General features: G+C 49.2%; 3 protein-coding genes across 8 annotated transcripts; 2 read left to right on the forward strand and 1 right to left on the reverse strand.

The window, feature by feature from the left end:
- Positions 1 to 19,650, forward strand: brd3b (bromodomain containing 3b). 6 transcript variants are annotated; one of them, XM_084550736.1, is made up of 12 exons: positions 1 to 1,049; positions 3,039 to 3,316; positions 4,185 to 4,296; positions 4,375 to 4,512; positions 4,606 to 4,759; positions 8,789 to 8,958; positions 9,321 to 9,713; positions 15,164 to 15,292; positions 15,367 to 15,573; positions 15,697 to 15,929; positions 16,003 to 16,301; positions 17,992 to 19,650. In XM_084550736.1, exons 2-12 carry the CDS (start codon positions 3,225 to 3,227, stop codon positions 18,108 to 18,110), a joined length of 2,046 nt encoding a protein of 681 aa, XP_084406862.1. In that variant the 5' UTR covers positions 1 to 1,049; positions 3,039 to 3,224; the 3' UTR covers positions 18,111 to 19,650. The 6 variants fall into 6 exon arrangements, with proteins under 6 accessions (XP_084406862.1, XP_084406861.1, XP_084406866.1 ...); XM_084550735.1 differs by having other exon boundaries at positions 4 to 1,049; positions 9,318 to 9,713; XM_084550737.1 differs by having other exon boundaries at positions 7 to 1,049; positions 4,606 to 4,750; positions 9,318 to 9,713.
- A 430-nt stretch (positions 19,651 to 20,080) lies between these two features.
- brd3os (BRD3 opposite strand) lies at positions 20,081 to 21,461 on the reverse strand. Its single transcript, XM_084552173.1, has 2 exons — positions 20,820 to 21,461; positions 20,081 to 20,684 (listed from the first exon to the last, which is right to left on the reverse strand). Exon 2 carries the CDS (start codon positions 20,628 to 20,630, stop codon positions 20,319 to 20,321), a length of 312 nt encoding a protein of 103 aa, XP_084408299.1. The 5' UTR covers positions 20,631 to 20,684; positions 20,820 to 21,461; the 3' UTR covers positions 20,081 to 20,318.
- Positions 21,462 to 21,553: 92 nt separating this feature from the next.
- LOC311492767 (inactive phospholipid phosphatase 7-like) lies at positions 21,554 to 23,675 on the forward strand. The gene is made up of 4 exons (XM_084551165.1): positions 21,554 to 21,846; positions 22,182 to 22,498; positions 22,581 to 22,762; positions 22,830 to 23,675. Exons 1-4 carry the CDS (start codon positions 21,668 to 21,670, stop codon positions 23,034 to 23,036), a joined length of 885 nt encoding a protein of 294 aa, XP_084407291.1. The 5' UTR covers positions 21,554 to 21,667; the 3' UTR covers positions 23,037 to 23,675.
- Positions 23,676 to 23,835: the final 160 nt, after the last annotated feature.

Consider the following 23,835-nt stretch of genomic DNA (forward strand, 5'->3'; position numbering starts at 1 on the left):
TCCTCCTTGTGTCCAGTATCTGCTGTGACCTCCTGGTGGTCTACAGCAGCAGCATGACAAGCCGTCCTGGTCCAGATCTGTGGGTTCCAAACTCTTTAGAGATGGTTCTGGAACCTTCTCCAGCCTGATGAGCAACAACAACTCTTTCTCTGAGCTCCTCAGAAAGCTCCTTTGTCCACAAACATGTGTTGTGAAGATCAGACTGAGACAAATCCCTGATTTATTGAAACTAAACCAGGAACTGAACCACACCTGAGTCTCATTACGTTGATGGAAACACTTCTGAACACATGGAGGAGCTCCTCTCTGATATGTAATATTGGCTCATTTTACTGTATAAACAAAACACAACATTATAATATTTGTGTTTCTTGTGTTGTATTAGTTTCTCTTCGTCTACTTTCAGGACTGGTGTAATATCTACTGATGTTTGACTCATTTTTATGAAGAAACAGTAAAAGCCACTAAAAGGTTTTGCTCAGTCAGACTTTATTTATTGTTGGTGGTTCTGGAGGACACCTGGAGGACACGTGGAGGACACGTGGAGACGCGCTGGTTCTGATCAGAGTTCTGTCAGCTCCTCTGGTTTTTATGTTTGTTCTTCATGTTCTTCATTAACCAGTTAAACTCTCCATGAATCCATCAGTCACTGATCCGTGTGGACCAGCGGGGTCTTCGCTGCCGCTTTGCATTCTGGGAGACGTAGTTCAACCTCCGGCGCCATTCTGCAGCCGTGATCATCGATCACAGCGGCCCAGTCATCTCAGCCAATCACTGCTCCTCAACTTCACCCAGCGACCAATCACAACAGCTCACATCTCCTTACAACAAATCATGGCCTCACAAAAACCTCGCAACCAATCACAACGCCTCTTCCGCCCGGCTGACCAATCAGAGCACAACAACACCCATGATGCTGCTCTGCACTGCGCTTGCGCAAACGGCGGACAGCTGATAACTCATCTATTATGCTACTTCGCTAAATAAAAAATCTTCCAGAAAATCGACGGGATATCGCCGCTGGACGCACCGGAGGACCGAAGCACAAAGTAAATGGGTGTGTGTGTGGTCGGTGGCGGGGCGGGGGGCGGGTTGGCGGGTAACGGCAGCGGGCGGAACGTGTCGCTGAGTCGGAGCCGCTGTGGCCGCTCGGCGCCCTCAGACAAAGCTCAGCTAACATGCTAACAGCTCATTAGCTAGCCAAACACCGAGCGGTGCCGCCTGCAGATATTTCATTAATGACCGACTAAACTCGCTCAGTCTTCGTCTCATAAGCGACCAAGTGTTAAAATATTTCCTCCCACACTCTCCCACACAACTCCACGGCCACTACACGCACTATTTGTCCCGCTCTCCGTCTTCGGTAAGTAGCCTAGCTCGGTTAGCTAGCCTCCTAGCTGGTATTTTGCTTCGGCTTGCCCGCCATCTTTTTAAAGCCAGATAAATGGGATGTTTGCTGGGTCGGTAAAAGAGTCGCCGCCGAGCCGCTGCGGCAGCCAGCGCCGAGCTCCGGTCGTCCATCGGCGGCTAACGAGTCGCTGCGTGTGTCGAGCCGCGGATGGAGCTGCCGTTCGGATGGATGTGAGCGGTTTGTCGGTCGCAGCGGTGGCTGTTAGCCGTTAGCTCGTCGTTAGCCGCAGCAACATGCAGGCAGAGCAGAGCAGCCCGACTCTTAACATCTGTTGATCCGTGCGGGTCGGGTCGGGTCGGAGGCGGACTGGGTCTGGGGGCTGCTTCACATCTGCCAACTGGTCACATAAAAGTTAGAGAGACACAGAACAGGTGTGTTAATTACACTCAGTGGCCACTTCATTAGGTACACCTGTGAAAACAAGGTTCTGGTGTTTAGCTCGAGTCTAATAACTGAGATGTTGATTCTGTAGAACTATTGAACTGACACGTGTTCCTAATATTCTGACATGGTGGTCAGTGGGCTGGACTAAAAAACAGAAACACTTTAATGTTTAATTCATTCCAGTTTAACAGACTCCGTCCTCCACAGCGATCACCAGGTGAATCACTAGTGTACCTAATGATCTGGACAGGGACCAATAGCATTACATTATATTGAGAATAAAAACAGCTGATAAAGGTTTCCATCATGTGACGTTTGTCATAAATGATGTTGCGTTCAAGTACATGTGAACAATACGTCACTGCAGCGTTTTATAAAACCTAAGAGACGACGAAGTCAAACAGGAAGTAGCTGAGGGACGTCTGGGACTGACGACGTTCAGATGAGGTAGAAGAAGAAGAAGACCAGTCAACACCAGCTAGAGACGTCCCTCTCTGATCTTAAATGTCCTAGAGTCGGTCCCCTGTAGCGTCCTAAAGTCTGTCCTTGTCTCCTAGAGTCGACTTGATTCAGTCCAATAAATGTTTGTCACATTAATGTGGAGAGGGTCGCTGGTACCTTTGGTCTTCTTCTTTGACTCTCCCCAACCACCACTAAAACAGAAGAAGATGCTACAGGGACGTGGTCCTGGTTCATGGCAGAACTCCTAATGATCTGGTTTGGCTGGAGCCTGATCCAGACCATTAAACCTCAACCAGCCAGCGGGCGCCGTCGTCTCTGTTGGAGCTTAGAGCTGAAACCACAGAGTCTGGATCCTCCAGGATGAACATGAAGTGGTTCTAACACGGTTCTGTTCTGGGGGGTTGGTTCCAACCAATCAGAGACGTTTAAATTAATCAGGTGACATGTATGACTACTGTTACTCTTCTGTCCGTCACCACATGAAGCTCCGCCCAAACGATCTGATTGGTCCAGCAGATCTTTGCTGGAGCAGAATCGGTTCCTAACGGAGAGACTCCAGATCAGGTTTCCTCCGCTGAAACATTTAGGTGAACGGGACGATGAGGACGATGCTGTCCCTCTGCCCGTGGTCTCAGGGACCAGAACTTAATTGATCCAAGTTAAAGTCCTGCTTTCATGTTATCTGACGTTTCTGCCTCCGTAACATTTCTGTTGTTTTTGTCCTTGTGGACACGTGCAGAGACAATGAGACGATGCGCTGACGTTTGTCTCTCTGCCTCAGGTCGTGCGATGGGAGTTTGTGTCTTCGTGGTGGACATCAGGCTGAAGCAGCTGAACTGAACTCGCCAACGCTCACCTGTGTGTCCTCACACCGTCTCTCGCCCTCAGTCCACAGAGGGAGTTGTTTTTCACCTTCAGGTCAGACGCTGCCGTCCCACGCTGCATTGCTGCGTCACCGTCGTACGCCATGTCGGACGCCCCTGAGGCTGCGCCCCCCAGCCCCCCTACCCTTACCAACCCACCCCCACCTGAGGTCACCAACCCAACCAAACCTGGCAGGTAGGAAACACCTGGCTGACTCATCTGACCGTGTCTTCTAGATCAGAGAGTAGAACACATTCTGAACCCCTTGACTAGAACTGGACCAAGAGTTTAGAGAAATACCACAAAGGTTCTAGTAACAATAGAACCAGGCCCACTCTCCATCTGGACATGTGGAGAACCAAAGAACCCAAAGTGTTCCACGTTGGGTTTTTACCTCTTGAAAGTGAATCTGGCTACAAAATCCTCCTGATTCCACTACAGGAGGCAACGTACACACAATTCAACCTCTGGACATTTTATTTATCCTGGACATCATCACATTCTACCATTGTGATCATTATACAATCCAGAAGAAGATGGAGATTTCCTCCATGTTGTTCACACATGGAACTCCCCAGGGGAACCAGTCACCAAGGAATGCTACATACCAATGCTAAGCTAACTATATTATCTGTAGTACCACCATTAGACCACTAGGTGGAGACTAAATGAAGGCACCATGTGGTGTATACATGATGGGACGACCTTAGTGGCTGCAGGTGTGGGTTTAACCTCCCGTGTGTTTATACATGAACTACATGCTAATACAGTTAGCATACATTAATGGCAGCTTACACTCAGTACATTAGCATAGCTGTTAGCAGACTTTCCACAAGGAAATAAATGAATGACCACATCCAGCTTCCTCACTGTGGAGATCTCATCTGGTTGGCTGTTCTGAATCAGACGAAGCCACCTGATTGGCTCACTTTCTAAGGTGTTTACCAGACTGGGCGACTGGCTCCCCACTCAGACTTCACAGTGTGTTGGCTGCTTGTGGTCTGAGTCCCTGTTATCTGGTTGGTGGACGTTTGTAGGACATGTTGTTGTGTGTGTCCCACAGAAAGACCAACCAGCTGCAGTACATGCAGAACGTGGTGGTGAAGACCCTGTGGAAGCATCAGTTCGCCTGGCCGTTCTACCAACCCGTGGACGCCATCAAGCTCTGCCTGGCGGTATGTCGCGTGGCTCTAATCTGCTCCTGTTCAAACACGCTAAGCTAACACGCTAAGCTACTAACCATGTGTGTGCAGGACTACCACAAGGTGATCAAGAACCCAATGGACATGGGAACCATCAAGAAACGTCTGGAGAACAACTATTACTGGAGCGCCAGCGAGGCCATGCAGGACTTCAACACCATGTTCACCAACTGTTACATCTACAACAAGGTACGCTCTGCCCTGCAGGTACACAGCAGACACACCTGAAGCGTCCCAGGTTAACCCTGACCCTCACCTGTGCTGGTGTGTGTTTGTGTGCAGCCCACAGACGACATCGTCCTCATGGCTCAGGCTCTGGAGAAGATCTTCCTGCAGAAAGTCGCTCAGATGCCTCAAGAAGAAGTCGCTCTGCTGCCGCCGGCTCCGAAAGGCAAGAACAAGAGCAAGCAGCCGGCCGCCACCACAGGTACTACAGGTACTAATACTGCTAATACTACTGATACTACTACTGCTACAGGTACCACAGGTACTACTGCCGCCACCACAGGTACTACAGGTACTAATACTGCTAATACTACTGATACTACTACTGCTACAGGTACCACAGGTACTACTGCCGCCACCACAGGTACTACAGGTACTAATACTGCTAATACTACTGATACTACTACTGCTACAGGTACCACAGGTACTACTGCCGCCACCACAGGTACTACAGGTACTAATACTGCTAATACTACTGATACTACTACTGCTACAGGTACTACAGGTACTACTGCCGCCACCACAGGTACTACAGGTACTAATACTGCTAATACTACTGATACTACTACTGCTACAGGTACCACAGGTACTACTGCCGCCACCACAGGTACTACAGGTACTAATACTGCTAATACTACTGATACTACTACTGCTACAGGTACCACAGGTACTACTGCCGCCACCACAGGTACTACAGGTACTAATACTGCTAATACTACTGATACTACTACTGCTACAGGTACCACAGGTACTACAGGTACTAATACTGCTAATACTACTGATACTACTACTGCTACAGGTACCACAGGTACTGCTGGTACTAATACTGCTAATACTACTGATACTACTACTGCTACAGGTACTACAGGTACTACTGCCGCCACCACAGGTACTACAGGTACTAATACTGCTAATACTACTGATACTACTACTGCTACAGGTACTACAGGTACTACTGCCGCCACCACAGGTACTACAGGTACTAATACTGCTAATACTACTGATACTACTACTGCTACAGGTACCACAGGTACTACTGCCGCCACCACAGGTACTACAGGTACTAATACTGCTAATACTACTGATACTACTACTGCTACAGGTACCACAGGTACTACTGCCGCCACCACAGGTACTACAGGTACTAATACTGCTAATACTACTGATACTACTACTGCTACAGGTACCACAGGTACTACTGCCGCCACCACAGGTACTACAGGTACTAATACTGCTAATACTACTGATACTACTACTGCTACAGGTACTACAGGTACTACAGGTACTAATACTGCTAATACTACTGATACTACTACTGCTACAGGTACCACAGGTACTACTGCCGCCACCACAGGTACTACAGGTACTAATACTGCTAATACTACTGATACTACTACTGCTACAGGTACCACAGGTACTACAGGTACTAATACTGCTAATACTACTGATACTACTACTGCTACAGGTACCACAGGTACTGCTGGTACTAATACTGCTAATACTACTGATACTACTACTGCTACAGGTACTACAGGTACTACTGCCGCCACCACAGGTACTACAGGTACTAATACTGCTAATACTACTGATACTACTACTGCTACAGGTACCACAGGTACTGCTGGTACTAATACTGCTAATACTACTGATACTACTACTGCTACAGGTACCACAGGTACTACTACTGCCGCCACCACAGGTACTACAGGTACTAATACTGCTAATACTACTGATACTACTACTGCTACAGGTACCACAGGTACTACTGCCGCCACCACAGGTACTACAGGTACTAATACTGCTAATACTACTGATACTACTACTGCTACAGGTACTACAGGTACTGCTGGTACTAATACTGCTAATACTACTGATACTACTACTGCTACAGGTACCACAGGTACTACTACTGCCGCCACCACAGGTACTACAGGTACTAATACTGCTAATACTACTGATACTACTACTGCTACAGGTACCACAGGTACTACAGGTACTAATACTGCTAATACTACTGATACTACTACTGCTACAGGTACCACAGGTACTGCTGGTACTAATACTGCTAATACTACTGATACTACTACTGCTACAGGTACTACAGGTACTACTGCCGCCACCACAGGTACTACAGGTACTAATACTGCTAATACTACTGATACTACTACTGCTACAGGTACCACAGGTACTGCTGGTACTAATACTGCTAATACTACTGATACTACTACTGCTACAGGTACCACAGGTACTACTACTGCCGCCACCACAGGTACTACAGGTACTAATACTGCTAATACTACTAATACTACTACTGCTACAGGTACCACAGGTACTAATACTACTGATAATACTACTACTGATAATACTACAGGTACTACTGCCGCCACCACAGGTACTACAGGTACTAATACTGCTAATACTACTGATACTACTACTGCTACAGGTACCACAGGTACTAATACTACTGATAATACTACTACTGATAATACTACAGGTACAACTGCCGCCACCACAGGTACTACAGGTACTAATACTGCTAATACTACTGATACTACTACTGCTACAGGTACTACAGGTACTGCTGGTACTAATACTGCTAATACTACTGATACTACTACTGCTACAGGTACCACAGGTACTACTACTGCCGCCACCACAGGTACTATAGGTACTAATACTGCTAATACTACTGATACTACTACTGCTACAGGTACTACAGGTACTAATACTGCTAATACTACTGATACTACTACTGCTACAGGTACCACAGGTACTAATACTACTGATAATACTACTACTGATAATACTACAGGTACTACTGCCGCCACCACAGGTACTACAGGTACTAATACTGCTAATACGACTGATACTACTACTGCTACAGGTACTACAGGTACTACAGGTACTAATACTGCTAATACTACTGATACTACTACTGCTACAGGTACTACAGGTACTACAGGTACTAATACTGCTAATACTACTGATACTACTACTGCTACAGGTACTACAGGTACTACAGGTACTAATACTGCTAATACTACTGATACTACTACTGCTACAGGTACTACAGGTACTACTGCCGCCACCACAGGTACTACAGGTACTAATACTGCTAATACTACTAATACTACTACTGCTACAGGTACCACAGGTACTAATACTACTGATAATACTACTACTGATAATACTACAGGTACTACTGCCGCCACCACAGGTACTACAGGTACTAATACTGCTAATACTACTGATACTACTACTGCTACAGGTACCACAGGTACTAATACTACTGATAATACTACTACTGATAATGCTACAGGTACAACTGCCGCCACCACAGCTACTACAGGTACTAATACTGCTAATACTACTGATACTACTACTGCTACAGGTACTACAGGTACTAATACTGCTAATACTACTGATACTACTACTGCTACAGGTACTACAGGTACTACTGCCGCCACCACAGGTACTACAGGTACTAATACTGCTAATACTACTGATACTACTACTGCTACAGGTACTACAGGTACTACAGGTACTAATACTGCTAATACTACTGATACTACTACTGCTACAGGTACCACAGGTACTACTGCCGCCACCACAGGTACTACAGGTACTAATACTACTGCTAATACTACTACTACAGGTACTACAGGTACTACTACTACCACCACAGGTACTACAGGTACTAATACTGCAAATACTACTACTGCTACAGGTACTACAGGTACTAATACTGCAAATACTACTACTGCTACAGGTACTACAGGTACAAATACTGCAAATACTACTACTGCTACAGGTACTACAGGTACTACTACTAATACTACTACTACTACAGGTACTAATACTGCTAATACTACTACTACTGCTAATACCACAGGTACTACAGGTACTAATACTACTGCTAATACCACAGGTACTTCAGGTACTACTAATACTACTACTACAGTTACTAATACTGCTACTACTACTACTGCTACAGGTACTACAGGTACGCCTACTAATACTACTACTGCTAATACTGCTAGTACTCCAGGTACTAATGCTACTCCAGGTACTAATACTACTACTCCAGGTACTAATACTACTACTCCTGGTCCTAATACTACTACTCCAGGTACTAATGCTACTCCAGGCACTAATACTACTACTCCAGGTCCTAATACTACTACTCCAGGTACTAATACTACTACTCCAGATACTAACGGTGTCTCTGTCTCGTTCTCAGTGAGTCAACAGGCGGAGTCATCGGCCTCCCCTCCCCCCTCCTACCCCTCCCCCTCTCCGTCTCAGACACCTGTAATCTCGACCACGCCCACACCGACCCAGGCCACACCCCCTGCCACTGCCCCGCAGCCCCCGGCAACCATGATGCCGTCTGCACAGCCCGTTGTCAAGGTAACAGTCGTGTGTAGCGACACAACATCACATGTTCTGAAAGAAAACGGACGCTGACAGTCCTCCCCCTTTCTCTCCCCCTTCTCTCCCCCGTTTCTCCCCTCCCTCCTCCCCCTTCTCTCCCCGTTTCTCCCCTCCTCCCCCTTCTCTCCCCGTTTCTCCCCTCCTCCCCCCGTTTCTCCCCTCCCTCCTCCCCCTCCTCCCCCCGTTTCTCCCCTCCCTCCTCCCCCTTCTCTCCCCCGTTTCTCCCCTCCCTCCTCCCCCTCCTCCCCCCGTTTCTCCCCTCCCTCCTCCCCCTTCTCTCCCCCGTTTCTCTCCTCCCCCTTCTCTCCCCCGTTTCTCCCCCCTTTCTCCAACAGAAGAAAGGAGTGAAGAGGAAAGCTGACACCACCACCCCCACCACGTCAGCCATCTCCGCTGGTCGCGCCGACTCTCCGTCCGCTCAGGACACCAAACCGGCCAAGCTCGCCACCTCCAGGCGCGAGGCCGCCGCCCGCCCCACCAAGACCCGACGGGACACGGGGGAGGAGGTGGCAGGGGTGGAGGTGGGAGGTGGAGGGGGACCAGCGGCAGGGAGGAAGAGTAGTAAGCTGGGTGAGCAGATGAAACACTGCGACGCCATCTTGAAGGAGATGCTGTCGAAGAAGCACGCCGCCTACGCCTGGCCCTTCTACAAGCCGGTGGACGCCGAGGCGCTGGAGCTGCACGACTACCATGACATCATCAAACACCCCATGGACCTCAGCACCGTCCGGGTAACCACATCAAACGCACCCCAGCACAGAGTCAAACTAAAGACCAGCGACCAATACATCAATAGCTTAGCTTCATGTGAGCCTAGCATTAACGTTAGCGGGAGGAGCTAGGAGGAGCTAGAGGCGTGTTAGAGGTGTGATACATGCGTGTTAGAGGCGTGTTAGAGGTGTGATACATGCGTGTTAGAGGCGTGTTATAGGCGTGTTATAGGCGTGTTAGAGGCGTGTTAAAGGCGTGTTAAAGGCGTGTTACAGGTGTGTTAGAGGCGTGTTACAGGCGTGTTAGAGGCGTGTTAGAGGTGTGTTAGAGGCGTGTTACAGGTGTGTTAGAGGTGTGATACATGCGTGTTAGAGGCGTGTTAGAGGCGTGTTACAGGTGTGTTAGAGGCGTGTTAGAGGCGTGTTACAGGTGTGTTAGAGGTGTGATACATGCGTGTTAGAGGCGTGTTAGAGGCGTGATAGAGGTGTGTTAGAGGCGTGTTACAGGTGTGTTAGAGGCGTGTTACAGGTGTGTTATAGGCGTGTTACAGGCGTGATAGAGGTGTGTTAGAGGCGTGTTACAGGTGTGTTATAGGTGTGTTATAGGCGTGTTAGAGGTGTGATACATGCGTGTTAGAGGCGTGTTAGAGGTGTGTTAGAGGCGTGTTAGAGGTGTGATACATGCGTGTTAGAGGCGTGTTATAGGCGTGTTACAGGCGTGATAGAGGTGTGTTATAGACGTGTTAGAGGTGTGATACATGCGTGTTAGAGGTGTGTTATAGGCGTGTTACAGGCGTGATAGAGGTGTGTTACAGGCGTGTTAGAGGCGTGATAGAGACATGTTATAGGTGTGATAGAGGCGTGATAGAGGCGTGTTATAGGTGTGTTATAGGTGTGTTATAGGTGTGATAGAGGCGTGATACAGCCGTGTCAGAGGCGTGTTAGAGGCGTGTTAGAGGCGTGTTACAGGCGTTTTAGAGGCGTGTTATAGGTGTGTATTAGGTGTGATATAGGCGTGATAGAGGCGTGTTATAGGTGTGTTAGAGGCGTGTTATAGGTGTGATAGAGGCGTGATAGAGGCGTGTTATAGGTGTGATAGAGGCGTGTTAGAGGCGTGATAGAGGCATGTTATAGGTGTGATAGAGGCGCGATAGAGGCGTGTTATAGGTGTGATAGAGGCGTGTTATAGGTGTGATAGAGGTGTGTTAGAGGCGTGATACAGCCGTGGTGGAGGCGTGATAGAGGCATGTTATAGGTGTGATAGAGGCGTGATAGAGGCGTGTTATAGGTGTGATAGAGGCGTGTTATAGGTGTGATAGAGGTGTGTTATAGGTGTGTTAGAGGCGTGATACAGCCGTGGTGGAGGCGTGATAGAGGCGTGTTAGAGGCGTGTTAGAGGTGTGTATTAGGTGTGATAGAGGCGTGATACAGACGTGTCAGAGGCGTGTTACAGGCGTGTTACAGGCGTTTTACAGGCGTGTTATAGGTGTGTATTAGGCGTGTCAGAGGCGTGATATAGGCGTGATGGAGGCGTGTTAGAGGCGTGTTAGAGGTGTGATAGAGGCGTGTCAGAGGCGTGTTACAGGCGTGTTACAGGCGTTTTAGAGGCGTGTATTAGGTGTGATAGAGGCGTGTCAGAGGCGTGATATAGGCGTGTTACAGGCGTGATAGAGGCGTGTTAGAGGCGTGTTAGAGGCGTGTTACAAGCGTGATAGAGGCGTGTCAGAGGCGTGATACAGACGTGATAGAGGCGTGATAGAGGCGTGTTATAGGTGTGATAGAGGCGTGATACAGACGTGTTAGAGGCGTGATAGAGGCGATAGAGGCGTGTTATAGGCGTGTGAGAGGCGTGTATTAGGTGTGATAGAGGCGTAATACAGGCGTGTTAGAGGCGTGTTAGAGGCGTGTTACAGGCGTGTTACAGGCGTGTTACAGGCGTTTTAGAGGCGTGTTATAGGTGTGATAGAGGCGTGATACAGACGTGTTAGAGGCGTGTTACAGGCGTTTTAGAGGCGTGTTATAGGTGTGATAGAGGCGTGATACAGACGTGTTAGAGGCGTGTTAGAAGCGTGTTACAGGCGTGTTAGAGGCTTTTATAGGTGTGTTATAGGTGTGATAGAGGTGTGATGGAGGTGTGATGGAGGCGTGATGGAGGCGTGATATAGGCGTGTTAGAGGTGTGTTACAGGCGTGTTATAGGTGTGATAGAGGCGTGTTATAGGTGTGATAGAGGCGTGTTATAGGTGTGATAGAGGCGTGTTATAGGTGTGATAGAGGCATGATACAGACGTCTTAGAGGCGTGATACAGGCGTGTTAGAGGCGTGATACAGACGTGTTAGAGGTGTGATAGAGGCGTGATACAGACGTGTTAGAGGTGTGATAGAGGCGTGTTAGAGGCGTGATACAGACGTGTTAGAGGTGTGATAGAGGCGTGATACAGACGTGTTAGAGGTGTGATAGAGGTGTGATAGAGGTGTGATACAGATGTGTTAGAGGTGTGATAGAGGCGTGATAGAGGTGTGATACAGACGTGTTAGAGACGTGTTAGAGACGTGTTAGAGGCGTGATAGAGGCGTGATACAGACGTGTTAGAGGTATGATCCAGGCGTGATAGAGGCGTGATCCAGACGTGATAGAGGCGTGATACAGACGTGACAGAGGTGTGATACAGAGGTGTTAGAGGTGTGATACAGGCGTGTTAGAGGTGTGATACAGACGTGATAGAGGTGTGATACAGAGGTGTTAGAGGCGTGTTAGAGGTGTGATCCAGACGTGATCGAGGCGTGATACAGACGTGATACAGAGGTGTTAGAGGCGTGATAGAGGTGTTAGAGGCGTGATAGAGGTGTGATACAGACGTGTTAGAGGTGTGATAGAGGCGTGACAGAGGCATGATACAGACGTGATAAAGGTGTGATCCAGAGGTGTTAGAGGTGTGATAGAGGCGTGATCCAGAGGTGTTAGAGGTGTGTTAGAGGCGTGATACAGACGTGTTAGAGGCGTGATACAGACGTGTTAGAGGCGTGATACAGGCGTGTTAGAGGTGTGTTAGAGGCATGATACAGACGTGATAAAGGTGTGATCCAGACGTGATAGAGGCGTGATACAGATGTGATAGAGGTGTGATACAGAGGTGTTAGAGGTGTGATACAGAGGTGTTAGAGGTGTGATAGAGGCGTGTTAGAGGTGTGATAGAGGCGTGATACAGACGTGATAAAGGTGTGATCCAGACGTGATACAGACGTGATAAAGGTGTGATACAGACGTGATAGAGGTGTGATACAGACGTGTTAGAGGTGTGATAGAGGCGTGATAGAGATGTGATAGAGACGTGTTAGAGGTGTGATAGAGGCATGATACAGAGGTGTTAGAGGTGTGATAGAGGCGTGATACAGGCGTGATACAGGCGTGATACAGGCGTGATACAGACGTGTTAGAGGCGTGATACAGACGTGTTAGAGGCGTGATACAGACGTGTTGGAGGGGTGATTCAGGCGTGTTAGAGGTGTGATACAGACGTGATAGAGGTGTGATACAGGCGTGATACAGACGTGATAGAGGTGTGATATAGAGGCGTGAATGAGGTGTGATACAGGCGTGATAGAGGTGTGATAGATGCGTGATACAGACGTGATAGAGGTGTGATAGAGACGTGATAGAGGTGTGATAGAGACGTGATAGAGGTGTGATAGAGGTGTAATGCAGGTGTGATACAGATGTGTTAGAGGTGTAATGCAGGTGTGTTAGAGGTGTAATGCAGCTGTGATACAGATGTGTTAGAGGTGTAATACAGGTGTGATACAGACGTGTTAGAGGTGTGATACAGGCGTGATAGAGGTGTAATGCAGGTGTGATACAGATGTGTTAGAGGTGTAATGCAGGTGTGTTAGAGGTGTAATGCAGCTGTGATACAGATGTGTTAGAGGTGTAATACAGGTGTGATACAGACGTGTTAGAGGCGTGATACAGGCGTGTTGGAGGGGTGATTCAGGCGTGTTAGAGGTGTGATACAGACGTGATAGAGGTGTGATACAGACGTGATAGAGGTGTGATATAGAGGCGTGAATGAGGTGTGATACAGGCGTGATAGAGGTGTGATAGATGCGTGATACAGACGTGATAGAGGTGTGATACAGACGTGATAGAGGCGTGATAGAGGTGTAATACAGGCGTGATACAGACGTGTTAGAGGCGTGATACAGGCGTGTTGGAGGGGTGATACAGGCGTGTTAGAGGTGTGATACAGACGTGATAGAGGTGTGATACAGACGTGATAGAGGTGTGATATAGAGGCGTGAATGAGGTGTGATACAGGCGTGATACAGGTGTGATAGATGCGTGATACAGACGTGATAGAGGTGTGATACAGACGTGATAGAGGTGTGATAGAGACGTGATAGAGACGTGATAGAGGTGTGATAGAGGTGTAATGCAGGTGTGATACAGATGTGTTAGAGGTGTAATACAGGTGTGATACAGACGTGTTAGAGGTGTGATACAGGCGTGATAGAGGTGTGATACAGACGTGATAGAGGTGTGATACAGGCGTGATACAGACGTGATAGAGGTGTAATACAGGTGTGATACAGACGTGTTAGAGGCGTGATACAGACGTGATAGAGGCGTGATACAGACGTGATACAGGCGTGATAGATGCATGATAGAGGTGTTATACAGACGTGATAGATGTGTGATACGGGCGTGATACAGATGTGTTAGAGGTGTGATACAGACGTGATAGAGGTGTGATACAGACGTGATAGAGGTGTGATACAGGTGTGATACAGATGTGTTAGAGGTGTAATACAGGTGTGATACAGACGTGTTAGAGGTGTGATACAGGCGTGATACAGGCTTGTTAGAGGTGTGATACAGGCGTGATACAGGCGTGATACAGGCGTGATACAGGCGTGTTAGAGGCGTGATACAGATGTGTTAGAGGTGTAATACAGGTGTGATACAGACGTGTTAGAGGTGTGATACAGGCGTGTTAGAGGTGTGATACAGGCGTGTTAGAGGTGTGATACAGACGTGTTAGAGGCGTGATACAGACGTGTTAGAGGTGTGATACAGACGTGATAGAGGTGTGATACAGACGTGATACAGACGTGTTAGAGGTGTGATACAGATGTGTTAGAGGTGTAATACAGGTGTGATACAGACGTGTTAGAGGTGTGATACAGGCGTGATAGAGGTGTGATACAGGTGTGATGCAGACGTGTTAGAGGTGTCATACAGGCGTGATAGAGGTGTGATACAGACGTGATAGAGGTGTGATACAGGCTTGTTAGAGGCGTGATACAGGCGTGATACAGGCGTGTTAGAGGTGTGATACAGACGTGTTAGAGGTGTGATACAGACGTGTTAGAGGTGTGATACAGACGTTTTAGAGGTGTGATACAGGCGTGTTAGATCTTGTGTTAGATCTTGTTGACCTGTTGATGATGGATTGTCTCGTTTCCCTCTGACAGAAAAAGATGGATAAAGCAGAGTACGCTGACCCTCAGAGTTTTGCTACTGACGTCAGGTTAATGTTCTCCAACTGCTACAAGTACAACCCTCCAGACCACGAGGTGGTGGCCATGGCCCGCAAGCTGCAGGTAAGTTCCTCCTCCACCCGATCGGGCCGATGGATGGCTGTGATTGGTCGTCATTAACCTCCGTCTGTCCTCAGGACGTGTTTGAGATGCGGTTCGCTAAGATCCCAGACGAGGGCCTGGAGGCGTCGGTCCCGTCCACCACGCCGCTGGTCAGTAAAAGCACCGCCTCCTCTGACAGCAGCAACAACTCCTCCTCTGACGAGTCGTCCGACTCCGAGGAGGAGCGAGCCACGCGATTGGCCGAGCTACAGGAGCAGGTTGGTGCTGCCGACCAATCACAGGTCAAGAACATCCTGGTTTTTTCATTTTTTCCATGATTGTAGATTTGATGAGGTGTTGCGGCTGCCTGGTGTCTCTGTGTTGGTCTGAGGGGGTCGATATTGATTATCAGTGTATCCCATCAGTTGAAGGCGGTGCACGAGCAGCTGGCCGTCCTGTCCCAGGCTCCGGTCAGCAAGCCAAAGAAGAAGAAAGAGAAGAAAGACAAGGAGAAGAAGAAAGACAAGGACAAAGACAAAGTGAACAAGGGCAAGATAGAGGAAGAGAAGAAGCCCAAGGCTGCCGCCCAGCAGCCCAAACCGGCCAATCAGAAGAAGGCGCCAGCCAGGAAAGCCAATAGCACCGTAACGGCTACCAGGTAGGTTTCTTGTCTAAAATAGATGACGCCGTTTAGAGACGTCCGACCAATCAGAGCGGCTCTCTGTGTTTAGGCAACCTAAGAAAGGCAATAAGCCGTCGGGAGGCGGCTCGGCCAACGGGGACGACGGCGAGGAGTCGTCCCTGCCGATGTCCTACGACGAGAAGCGCCAGCTGAGTCTGGACATCAACCGGCTGCCAGGGGAGAAGCTGGGGCGCGTCGTCCACATCATTCAGTCCAGAGAGCCGTCGCTGAGGGACTCCAACCCTGACGAGATCGAGATCGACTTCGAGACCCTCAAACCCTCCACCCTCCGAGAGCTGGAGCGCTACGTCAAGTCCTGCCTCCAGAAGAAGCAGAGGAAGCTACTGCGTGAGTAGCAGCGCCCTGCCGAGCGTCCGAGTGTCCAGGAACTAGTGTCTAGGAACTAGTGTCTAGGAACTAGTGTCCAGGAACTTGTGTCCAGGAACTAGCGTCTAGTAGGAACTAGCGTCTAGTAGGAACTAGTGTCTAGTAGGAACTAGTGTCTAGTAGGAACTAGTGTCCAGGAACTAGTGTCTAGGAACTAGTGTCCAGGAACTTGTGTCCAGGAACTAGCGTCTAGTAGGAACTAATGTCTAGTAGGAACTAGTGTCTAGTAGGAACTAGTGTTCAGGAACTAGTGTCTAGCAGGAACTAATGTCCAGGAACTAGTGTCTAGCAGGAACTAGTGTCCAGTAGGAACTAGTGTCCAGTAGGAACTAATGTCCAGGAACTAGTGTCTAGTAGGAACTAGCGTCTAGTAGGAACTAATGTTCAGGAACTAGTGTCTAGTAGGAACTAATTTCTAGGAACTAATGTCTAGTAGGAACTAATGTCTAGTAGGAACTAATGTCTAGGAACTAGTTTCTAGGAACTAGTGTCCAGGAACTAATGTCTAGTAGGAACTAATGTTCAGGAACTAGTGTCTAGCAGGAACTAATGTCCAGGAACTAGTGTCTAGCAGGAACTAATGTCCAGGAACTAGTGTCTAGCAGGAACTAATGTCCAGGAACTAATGTCTAGTAGGAACTAATGTTCAGGAACTAGTGTCTAGTAGGAACTAATGTCCAGGAACTAGTGTCTAGTAGGAACGAATGTCTAGTAGGAACTTATGTCCAGGAACTAATGTCTGGTAGGAACTAATGTTCAGGAACTAGTGTCTAGTAGGAACTAATGTCCAGGAACTAGTGTCTAGTAGGAACTAATGTCTAGTAGGAACTAATGTCCAGGAACTAATGTCTGGTAGGAACTAATGTTCAGGAACTAGTGTCTAGTAGGAACTAATGTCCAGGAACTAGTGTCGAGCAGGAACTAATGTCTAGCAGGAACTAGTGTCTAGGAACTAATGTCTAGGAACTAATGTTTAGGAACTAGTGTCTAGCAGGAACTAGTGTCCAGGAACTAGTGTCTAGTAGGAACTAGTGTCCAGGAACTAGTGTCTAGCAGGAACTAATGTCTAGTAGGAACTAATGTCCAGGAACTAGTGTCTAGTAGGAACTAATGTCTAGTAGGAACTAATGTTCAGGAACTAATGTCTAGGAACTAGTTTCTAGGAATTAGTGTCTGGGAACTAATGTCTAGTAGGAACTAATGTCTAGTAGAAACTAATGTTCAGGAACTAGTGTCCAGGAACTAGTGTCTAGCAGGAACTAGTGTCTAGCAGGAACTAGTGTCTAGCAGGAACTAGTGTCTGGGAACTAGTGTCCAGGAACTAATGTCTAGTAGGAACTAATGTCCAGGAACTAGTGTCTAGTAGGAACTAGTGTCCAGGAACTAGTGTCTAGCAGGAACTAGTGTCTAGCAGGAACTAGTGTCTGGGAACTAGTGTCCAGGAACTAATGTCTAGTAGGAACTAATGTCCAGGAACTAGTGTCTAGTAGGAACTAGTGTCCAGGAACTAGTGTCTAGCAGGAACTAATGTCTAGGAACTAGTTTCTAGGAACTAGTGTCCAGGAACTAGTGTTTAGGAACTTATGCAGGTGTGTTAGAGGCGTGTCATCAATGTGACGATTAACTCCGCCCCCTTTCTCTCCTCCTCTAGAGAAAGCAGCAGGAGGCGGGGCCTCGGGAGGCGTGGCTAGTCGTTTGAGTGGCAGCTCCTCTTCCTCCTCTGATGACAGCTCCTCAACAGGAACCTCCTCTTCCTCCGACACAGACTGAACACACACTCGGACACACACACATTACTGAACACACACACACACACACACACACACACACAGAGGTTTATACACACTCACAGACACACACTCAGAGACTGTATGTAAATAGCTTACCTGTTTTTTAGCTCCTAGTGTCGTTTCATTTTTATTTCTCTGGAGGAACGCAGTCACACGACGGAACAAGAGAAGAAGAAGGCAGTGGGTTCCTGGGTGGGCGGAGTCAGTCCATCTGATCGGGAGTCGTATTGATCTCTGGACACTTGAGCTGCGTTGCTATGGAGACAATAAAACCATGGAAACTTTCTTCTTCTTCTTGTTTGTGGACGGCCGGCGGCGACCCCTGACCTCTGAACACATTCCTGAAGCATCATGGGAGAGAGAGCAGCCGACCTCGGCATCGATGGACTGGACTGATGAGTGGTCAGCTGACCGCTGGCGTGTGATCAGCTGACCGCTGGCGTGTGATCAGCTGATGGCGTGCTGCAGAGAGATGATCTGGTCGTCTGATCCATTAGTGATGTCTGAATGAGGACGATCGTCTCTGTGCTTTTACCACAATAATCAATAACAGATTAGCTGTGAGGTCTGAGACGCCCCCTGCTGCCCCCCCCCCCCCCGTCCCGAGGTCAGCTGACCCCCCCCACCCCCCCCCCTTCAGCCGGTGCTGAGAGGAAACAAACTTTTATTTTTTAACACTACATTTCCTTTATTCTTTCTTTGGATTTCAGGTTGTGTGCTGAACTCGTTTGTGTCTAATAAGGTTCTTCATTTAAAAAAAAAAAAAATTTTGTATCAGTCCTACCCGCCCCCCCCCCCCCCCCCCCCTCTCAGCCTGAGCCGGCGCTTCCTGTCCGGGGTCCAGATGCTCAGACGGAGACAATATAAACGCTGACTCTGCGTATTTATTCGTTAAGATGTCCCAGAATAAAACGAGTCTTCATCTGTCTGCTGCTGACCTCTGACCTCTGACCTCTGACCTCCAGGGTCATGTAACAGCAGGTAGCGGACCAGAGGGGGCAGCATCAGACGTTCAGCTGACCAATCACAGAGTCACCTGGTGGTGAGGCGTTCGCTGCCGTAGAGACAGAGCCATCATGGCGTCCCAGACAGGAAGGAATGTTTCTGATTGGCTGGAAACCTCCTTTTATTTGTCACCTGATCAGGTCTGATCTGTTAGCGTTAGCGTTAGCGTTAGCTCTGACAGTGAGGACCCCTGGTGTGACTGACAGACAGCTTGTTGCCACAGTAACCCTCCTGTTTGTTTTTAGTTGATGGTTGAGCTTTGATGCTAATAGTTAATTTTGTATTTTAATAAGAAAAAGGAAAAAAGTGATTTTATGTATTTGCATGCACTCCGGCCGTACGTTCTTTCTCCCTTTGTTTGAGCGCTGTATAGTAGCTGTATAGTAGCTGTCTGAGGTTTAGTAGCGACGCAGAGAGGACGAACCGACGAACACCGACCCGTCAATTCTTTGATGTAATTACTGATATGGGATCCTTATTTTCTGAGTTCATTTGTTTTCATAAATAAACACATAAACCGACTGGTTGGCTCCGTGTCTGAACTTCACCTGAGTCACCACCAGGAGGCGGCTAACTGCTAACTCTGCTAACTCTGCTAACTGCTAACTGCTAACTCTGCTAACTCTGCTAACTGCTAACTCTGCTAACTGCTAACTCTGCTAACTCTGCACCTGATGGAACTTCTCCAGGAACAGGAAGTGTTTAAGGTCTGGACGTTAACGAGGCTGAGAACTGATCCTAAGAACTGGTCCTGATCCTGAGAACTGATCCTGAGAACTGATCCTGATCCTGGTCCTGATCCTGAGAACTGATCCTGATCCTAAGAACTGATCCTGATCCTGATCCTGATCCTGAGAACTGATCCTGATCCTGATCCTGACTCCTGGTCCTGGTCCTGATCAGGAGTCAGACGCTAGTGAACGAATCAACGACTCAAAACAACTCAACAGGTTTTATTTAAACACAAACAGACGTGGCGACACCAGATGCTAGCCAATCAGGTGGCTCACTGCTGTTAACAGCACAAACACTACATTTCCCACAATGCCTGTGGAGCAGGATCCCCAGACGCGTTTGGGTCCAGGTGGGTCCAGTTCAGTTCCAGCTGTTTCTTAACAAGTCACATGATGAAACCACTTAAACAGCTGATCAACAGGAAGAAGTCTAGTGGGACGGGTTCTGGTCACATGACGCTGCAGATCCTGGACCGGCCCTCGGCGTCCTCCACGCCTCTCCTGTCCCGGACCAGGACGGCCTGGTTCCCGTAGCTGCTGTACCAGGCCGACTGGCTGCGGCTCAGGTAGGTGGAGGGGGGCGCGGCCTCCAGCTGGTTCTGGTTCTGCTGCCAGATCAGCTGGGACGTGTCCCGGTACCGGAGACGGGCGTAGGACTCAGACAGGGCCTTGGATGCCAAGGGGGGACGGGCTGGACCAAGAGGGCCTTCAGAACCAGGACCAGGACCAGGCTCCTCTACAGCTGGGTCACAGTCTGACATAGTGCTGGAGTCATGCTGAGGACTAACAGGACGGACGTAGTCCAATAGAGACACCTGAGACAGAACCAGGAGCCAATGAGGACACAGTTAATGATCTGAATTGATGTCTCTGTGTCTGACTGTCTGTCTGTCTCTGTCTGTCTGTCTGTCTCTGACTGTCTCTCTGTCTCTCTGTCTGTCTCAACTCACCGTCTTGTCCTCGCGTCTCCGCCGCTGCCGTTAAATCCACCGGAGTCTGCGGAGCCAGCAGCTAGCGGCTAACAGCTAGCGGCTAACAGCTAGCGGCTAACAGCTAGCGGCTAACAGCTAGTCAAAGTGCTGACCGCTACTGATTAAAGATGAAGCTCGCGGCTAATTCCGCTGCTAGCTAAAGTTTGCCGCGTCGTTGACGTCACTGCATCCGCAGATTAAAACGTCACAATGCGACCGGACTCGTTCCCGCTCCTTTCTCAGACAGTTTGTTTTATGTTTGTGTCGTTAGCATCGTTAGCATCGTTAGCTCGGAGCGTCTGAAGCCGCTGCTGCAACCAATAGCAACGGCGCGTCCGCGGTCTGGTCCGGTTGGGAACAAAGAACAAAGGTTCCGCTGTCGGACGCTGACATCCGGGTCCTCACAGAAACAGCAGAGTCGGTGTGTGTGTTCAGTCTGGACCGGTCCGGACCGGTTCACACTGTGACACGTGATCCATTTGTCCTCTCTCTTGTTTTACTACGACCAGATGATGGAGACAAGCTCCGCCCACAAACCTAAAGGTCCCCAGAATAGTTCATGGTCGTCTGTCGGCCATCTTTAATTCTGACCACATACAAACATTTTTACAGTTTCTGTCCCTTTAAAGACGCGTCTCCGTCTCCGTCTCCTGGCCCCTACACCTCTCTGTGTTTTTCCAGCCCCCCTCCCTCCCCCGTCCCCCCCCCCCTGAACAGCTGACAGCAGAAGGAGGCCAGCTGATGTATTTATAGAGTCTTAGTTTCCAGCTCCGTCCCAGTCCGTCCCAGTCCGTCCGTCCTCCGTCTCAGACCGTCCTCTGTCCGTCATGCCTGGCAGCCAGGCCCGGTGTCGGGCCCGAGACCGGAACAACGTCCTGAACCGGCCCGAGTTTCTGTCACTGAACCAGCCCCCCCGCAGGGAGCACGTGGCAGGTGAGGGGCGGGGGGGAGGTCCGAGGAGACCCGTGTTCAGACAGCAGAGTCAGCAGGAGGAGGTGGGGGGGAGGTAAGACCCAGAAGCTCCGCCCACTGACACACAGCTGACATTTAGACTCAACCAGAACTGGACCAGGACCCAGAACTAGGTCCGTTCTAGAGCTGTTCCTGGATCAGAACTCCAGGTCTAGTTTTAGTTCAGACGAACTAGAACCTAGAACCTGATCCAGAACCTAGAACCTTATGTAGAACCAGAACCTAGAACCTGATCCAGAACCAGCACTGTTCTGTTTTTATGTATCGATGACTGTGTTTAAATGCTTTTATTGTGAAGCAGACAGGAAGTGATGAGTCCTGGTCAATGTTTGATCCTCTGGTTCTTCTTCGTTGGTGGCTCGTCCTCAGGGGACCCAGAGAGTCCTCCGAGGGCCCGGCGGTAGACGGCGGTCCAAAGGACCCCCGCTGGCCGGATCAGGACTGCATGCAGCTGAACCCGTCCTTCAGAGGCATCGCCATCAGCTCGCTGCTCGCCATCGACATCAGTCTGTCCAAGCGTCTGGGCATCTGCGTGGGGTCCCACGGCCCCGGGGCCCCGCTGCGCTCCATGGTGGTCCTGCTGGCCCTCACTGGACACGTCCTCCCCTGGATCTGTGGGACGCTGGTGTGTCTCTGGAGGAGCTGCACACTGGCTGGACAGGAAGTCCTCGTCAACCTGCTGCTGGGTGAGACAGCCCGTCTGTCTGTGTCTCACCCGTCTGTCTTCGCTGTCTCACCAATCTGTTTCTCCGCCTGTCTCGCCCTCAGCCCTGACCCTGGACCTGATGACGGTTGCTGGGATACAGAAGCTGGTGAAGCGCAGAGGACCATGGGACTTCCCTCCGGGCTTCCTGGACTACGTTGCCATGGATACGTATTCTTTCCCAGCAGCCCACGCCAGTAGAGCCATCATGGTGTCCATGTTCCTCCTGAAGCATCTGGTGCTGGCGGTGAGTCTCCGGTCACCTGGTCCAGGTGCGTCTGTCCCACCTGTAACTGTCCTCGTCTGTCCCCCAGGTGCCCCTGAGGATCCTGCTCTACCTGTGGGCCCTCCTGGTGGGCGTATCCCGGGTGCTGCTGGGTAAACACCACCTGTCGGACGTCGGCTGTGGATTCGCTCTCGGCTTCCTGCACTTCAGTCTGGTGGAGTCCGTGTGGTTGGACTCGCCCACCTGCCAGACCCTGATCTCGATTGGTACGCTGCGCTGGTCCCCGTTGTACTAGGACCACTTAGAACTAGTCTAGGCTGGTTCACACCGGTCCAGACGGGGTCAGAACCAAACTAGGCTGATTTAGAACTGGTTCAGGCCGGTTTAGACTGGTCTAGGCTCATGTAGAACTGGACTGGTCCAGATGGGTTTAGAACTGGTTCAGACCGGTTGTCTTAGGACCTGTTTGACCATCTGGACTGATCTACCTCTGATGGGACACCATAGTCCCTTTAGACCAGTTCTGACTGGATTAGACTAGATTAGCCTGACACAGCTCTGGTCCAGTCTGGACCGGTTTCCTCTGGTCCAGTCTGGACCGTTTGCGTGTTTCAAGTCTTACAGTCGATTGTTTCTCAGGACGTGAATGCTAACGTTAGCGTAGCTAGCTCTACCGACGTTTTGATTGGTTTGTGTCTCAGGTGTCAAACAGGAAGTGTCCCGGCTCAAACTTCCTGTTGATTCTTTTTGTTTCTGGTTCATGAATCGTTTGATTGACGTCGTCATAAAAACACGATGGCGGGTTTGAGTCGGTGGAAACTGGTCTGGTCTGGAAACAGGGCGTTTCAGATGTTCTGGGTTTTTTAGGGTTAATTAGTTTGAATCATTAATTTAAATCCTTCAGCTGCTTTTGTCCAATAAAAAATGTTTTCTAAACGTTATATTTGTCCCGTGTGTTCTGTCAGATTAGCTTAGCACGTTGCCAGTGGCTAACAGGATGAAGCTATAGAGATATAGAGTCAGCTGATTAATTAATTCAGTTTGACTCAGACAGGAAGTGAGGTCAGCTGAAACGAAGCAGCTGATTGGCTCTC

Source organism: Chelon labrosus (assembly GCF_963514085.1).
Source record: "Chelon labrosus genome assembly, chromosome: 9".
In the NCBI taxonomy this organism is placed as follows: Eukaryota; Metazoa; Chordata; class Actinopteri; order Mugiliformes; family Mugilidae; genus Chelon; species Chelon labrosus.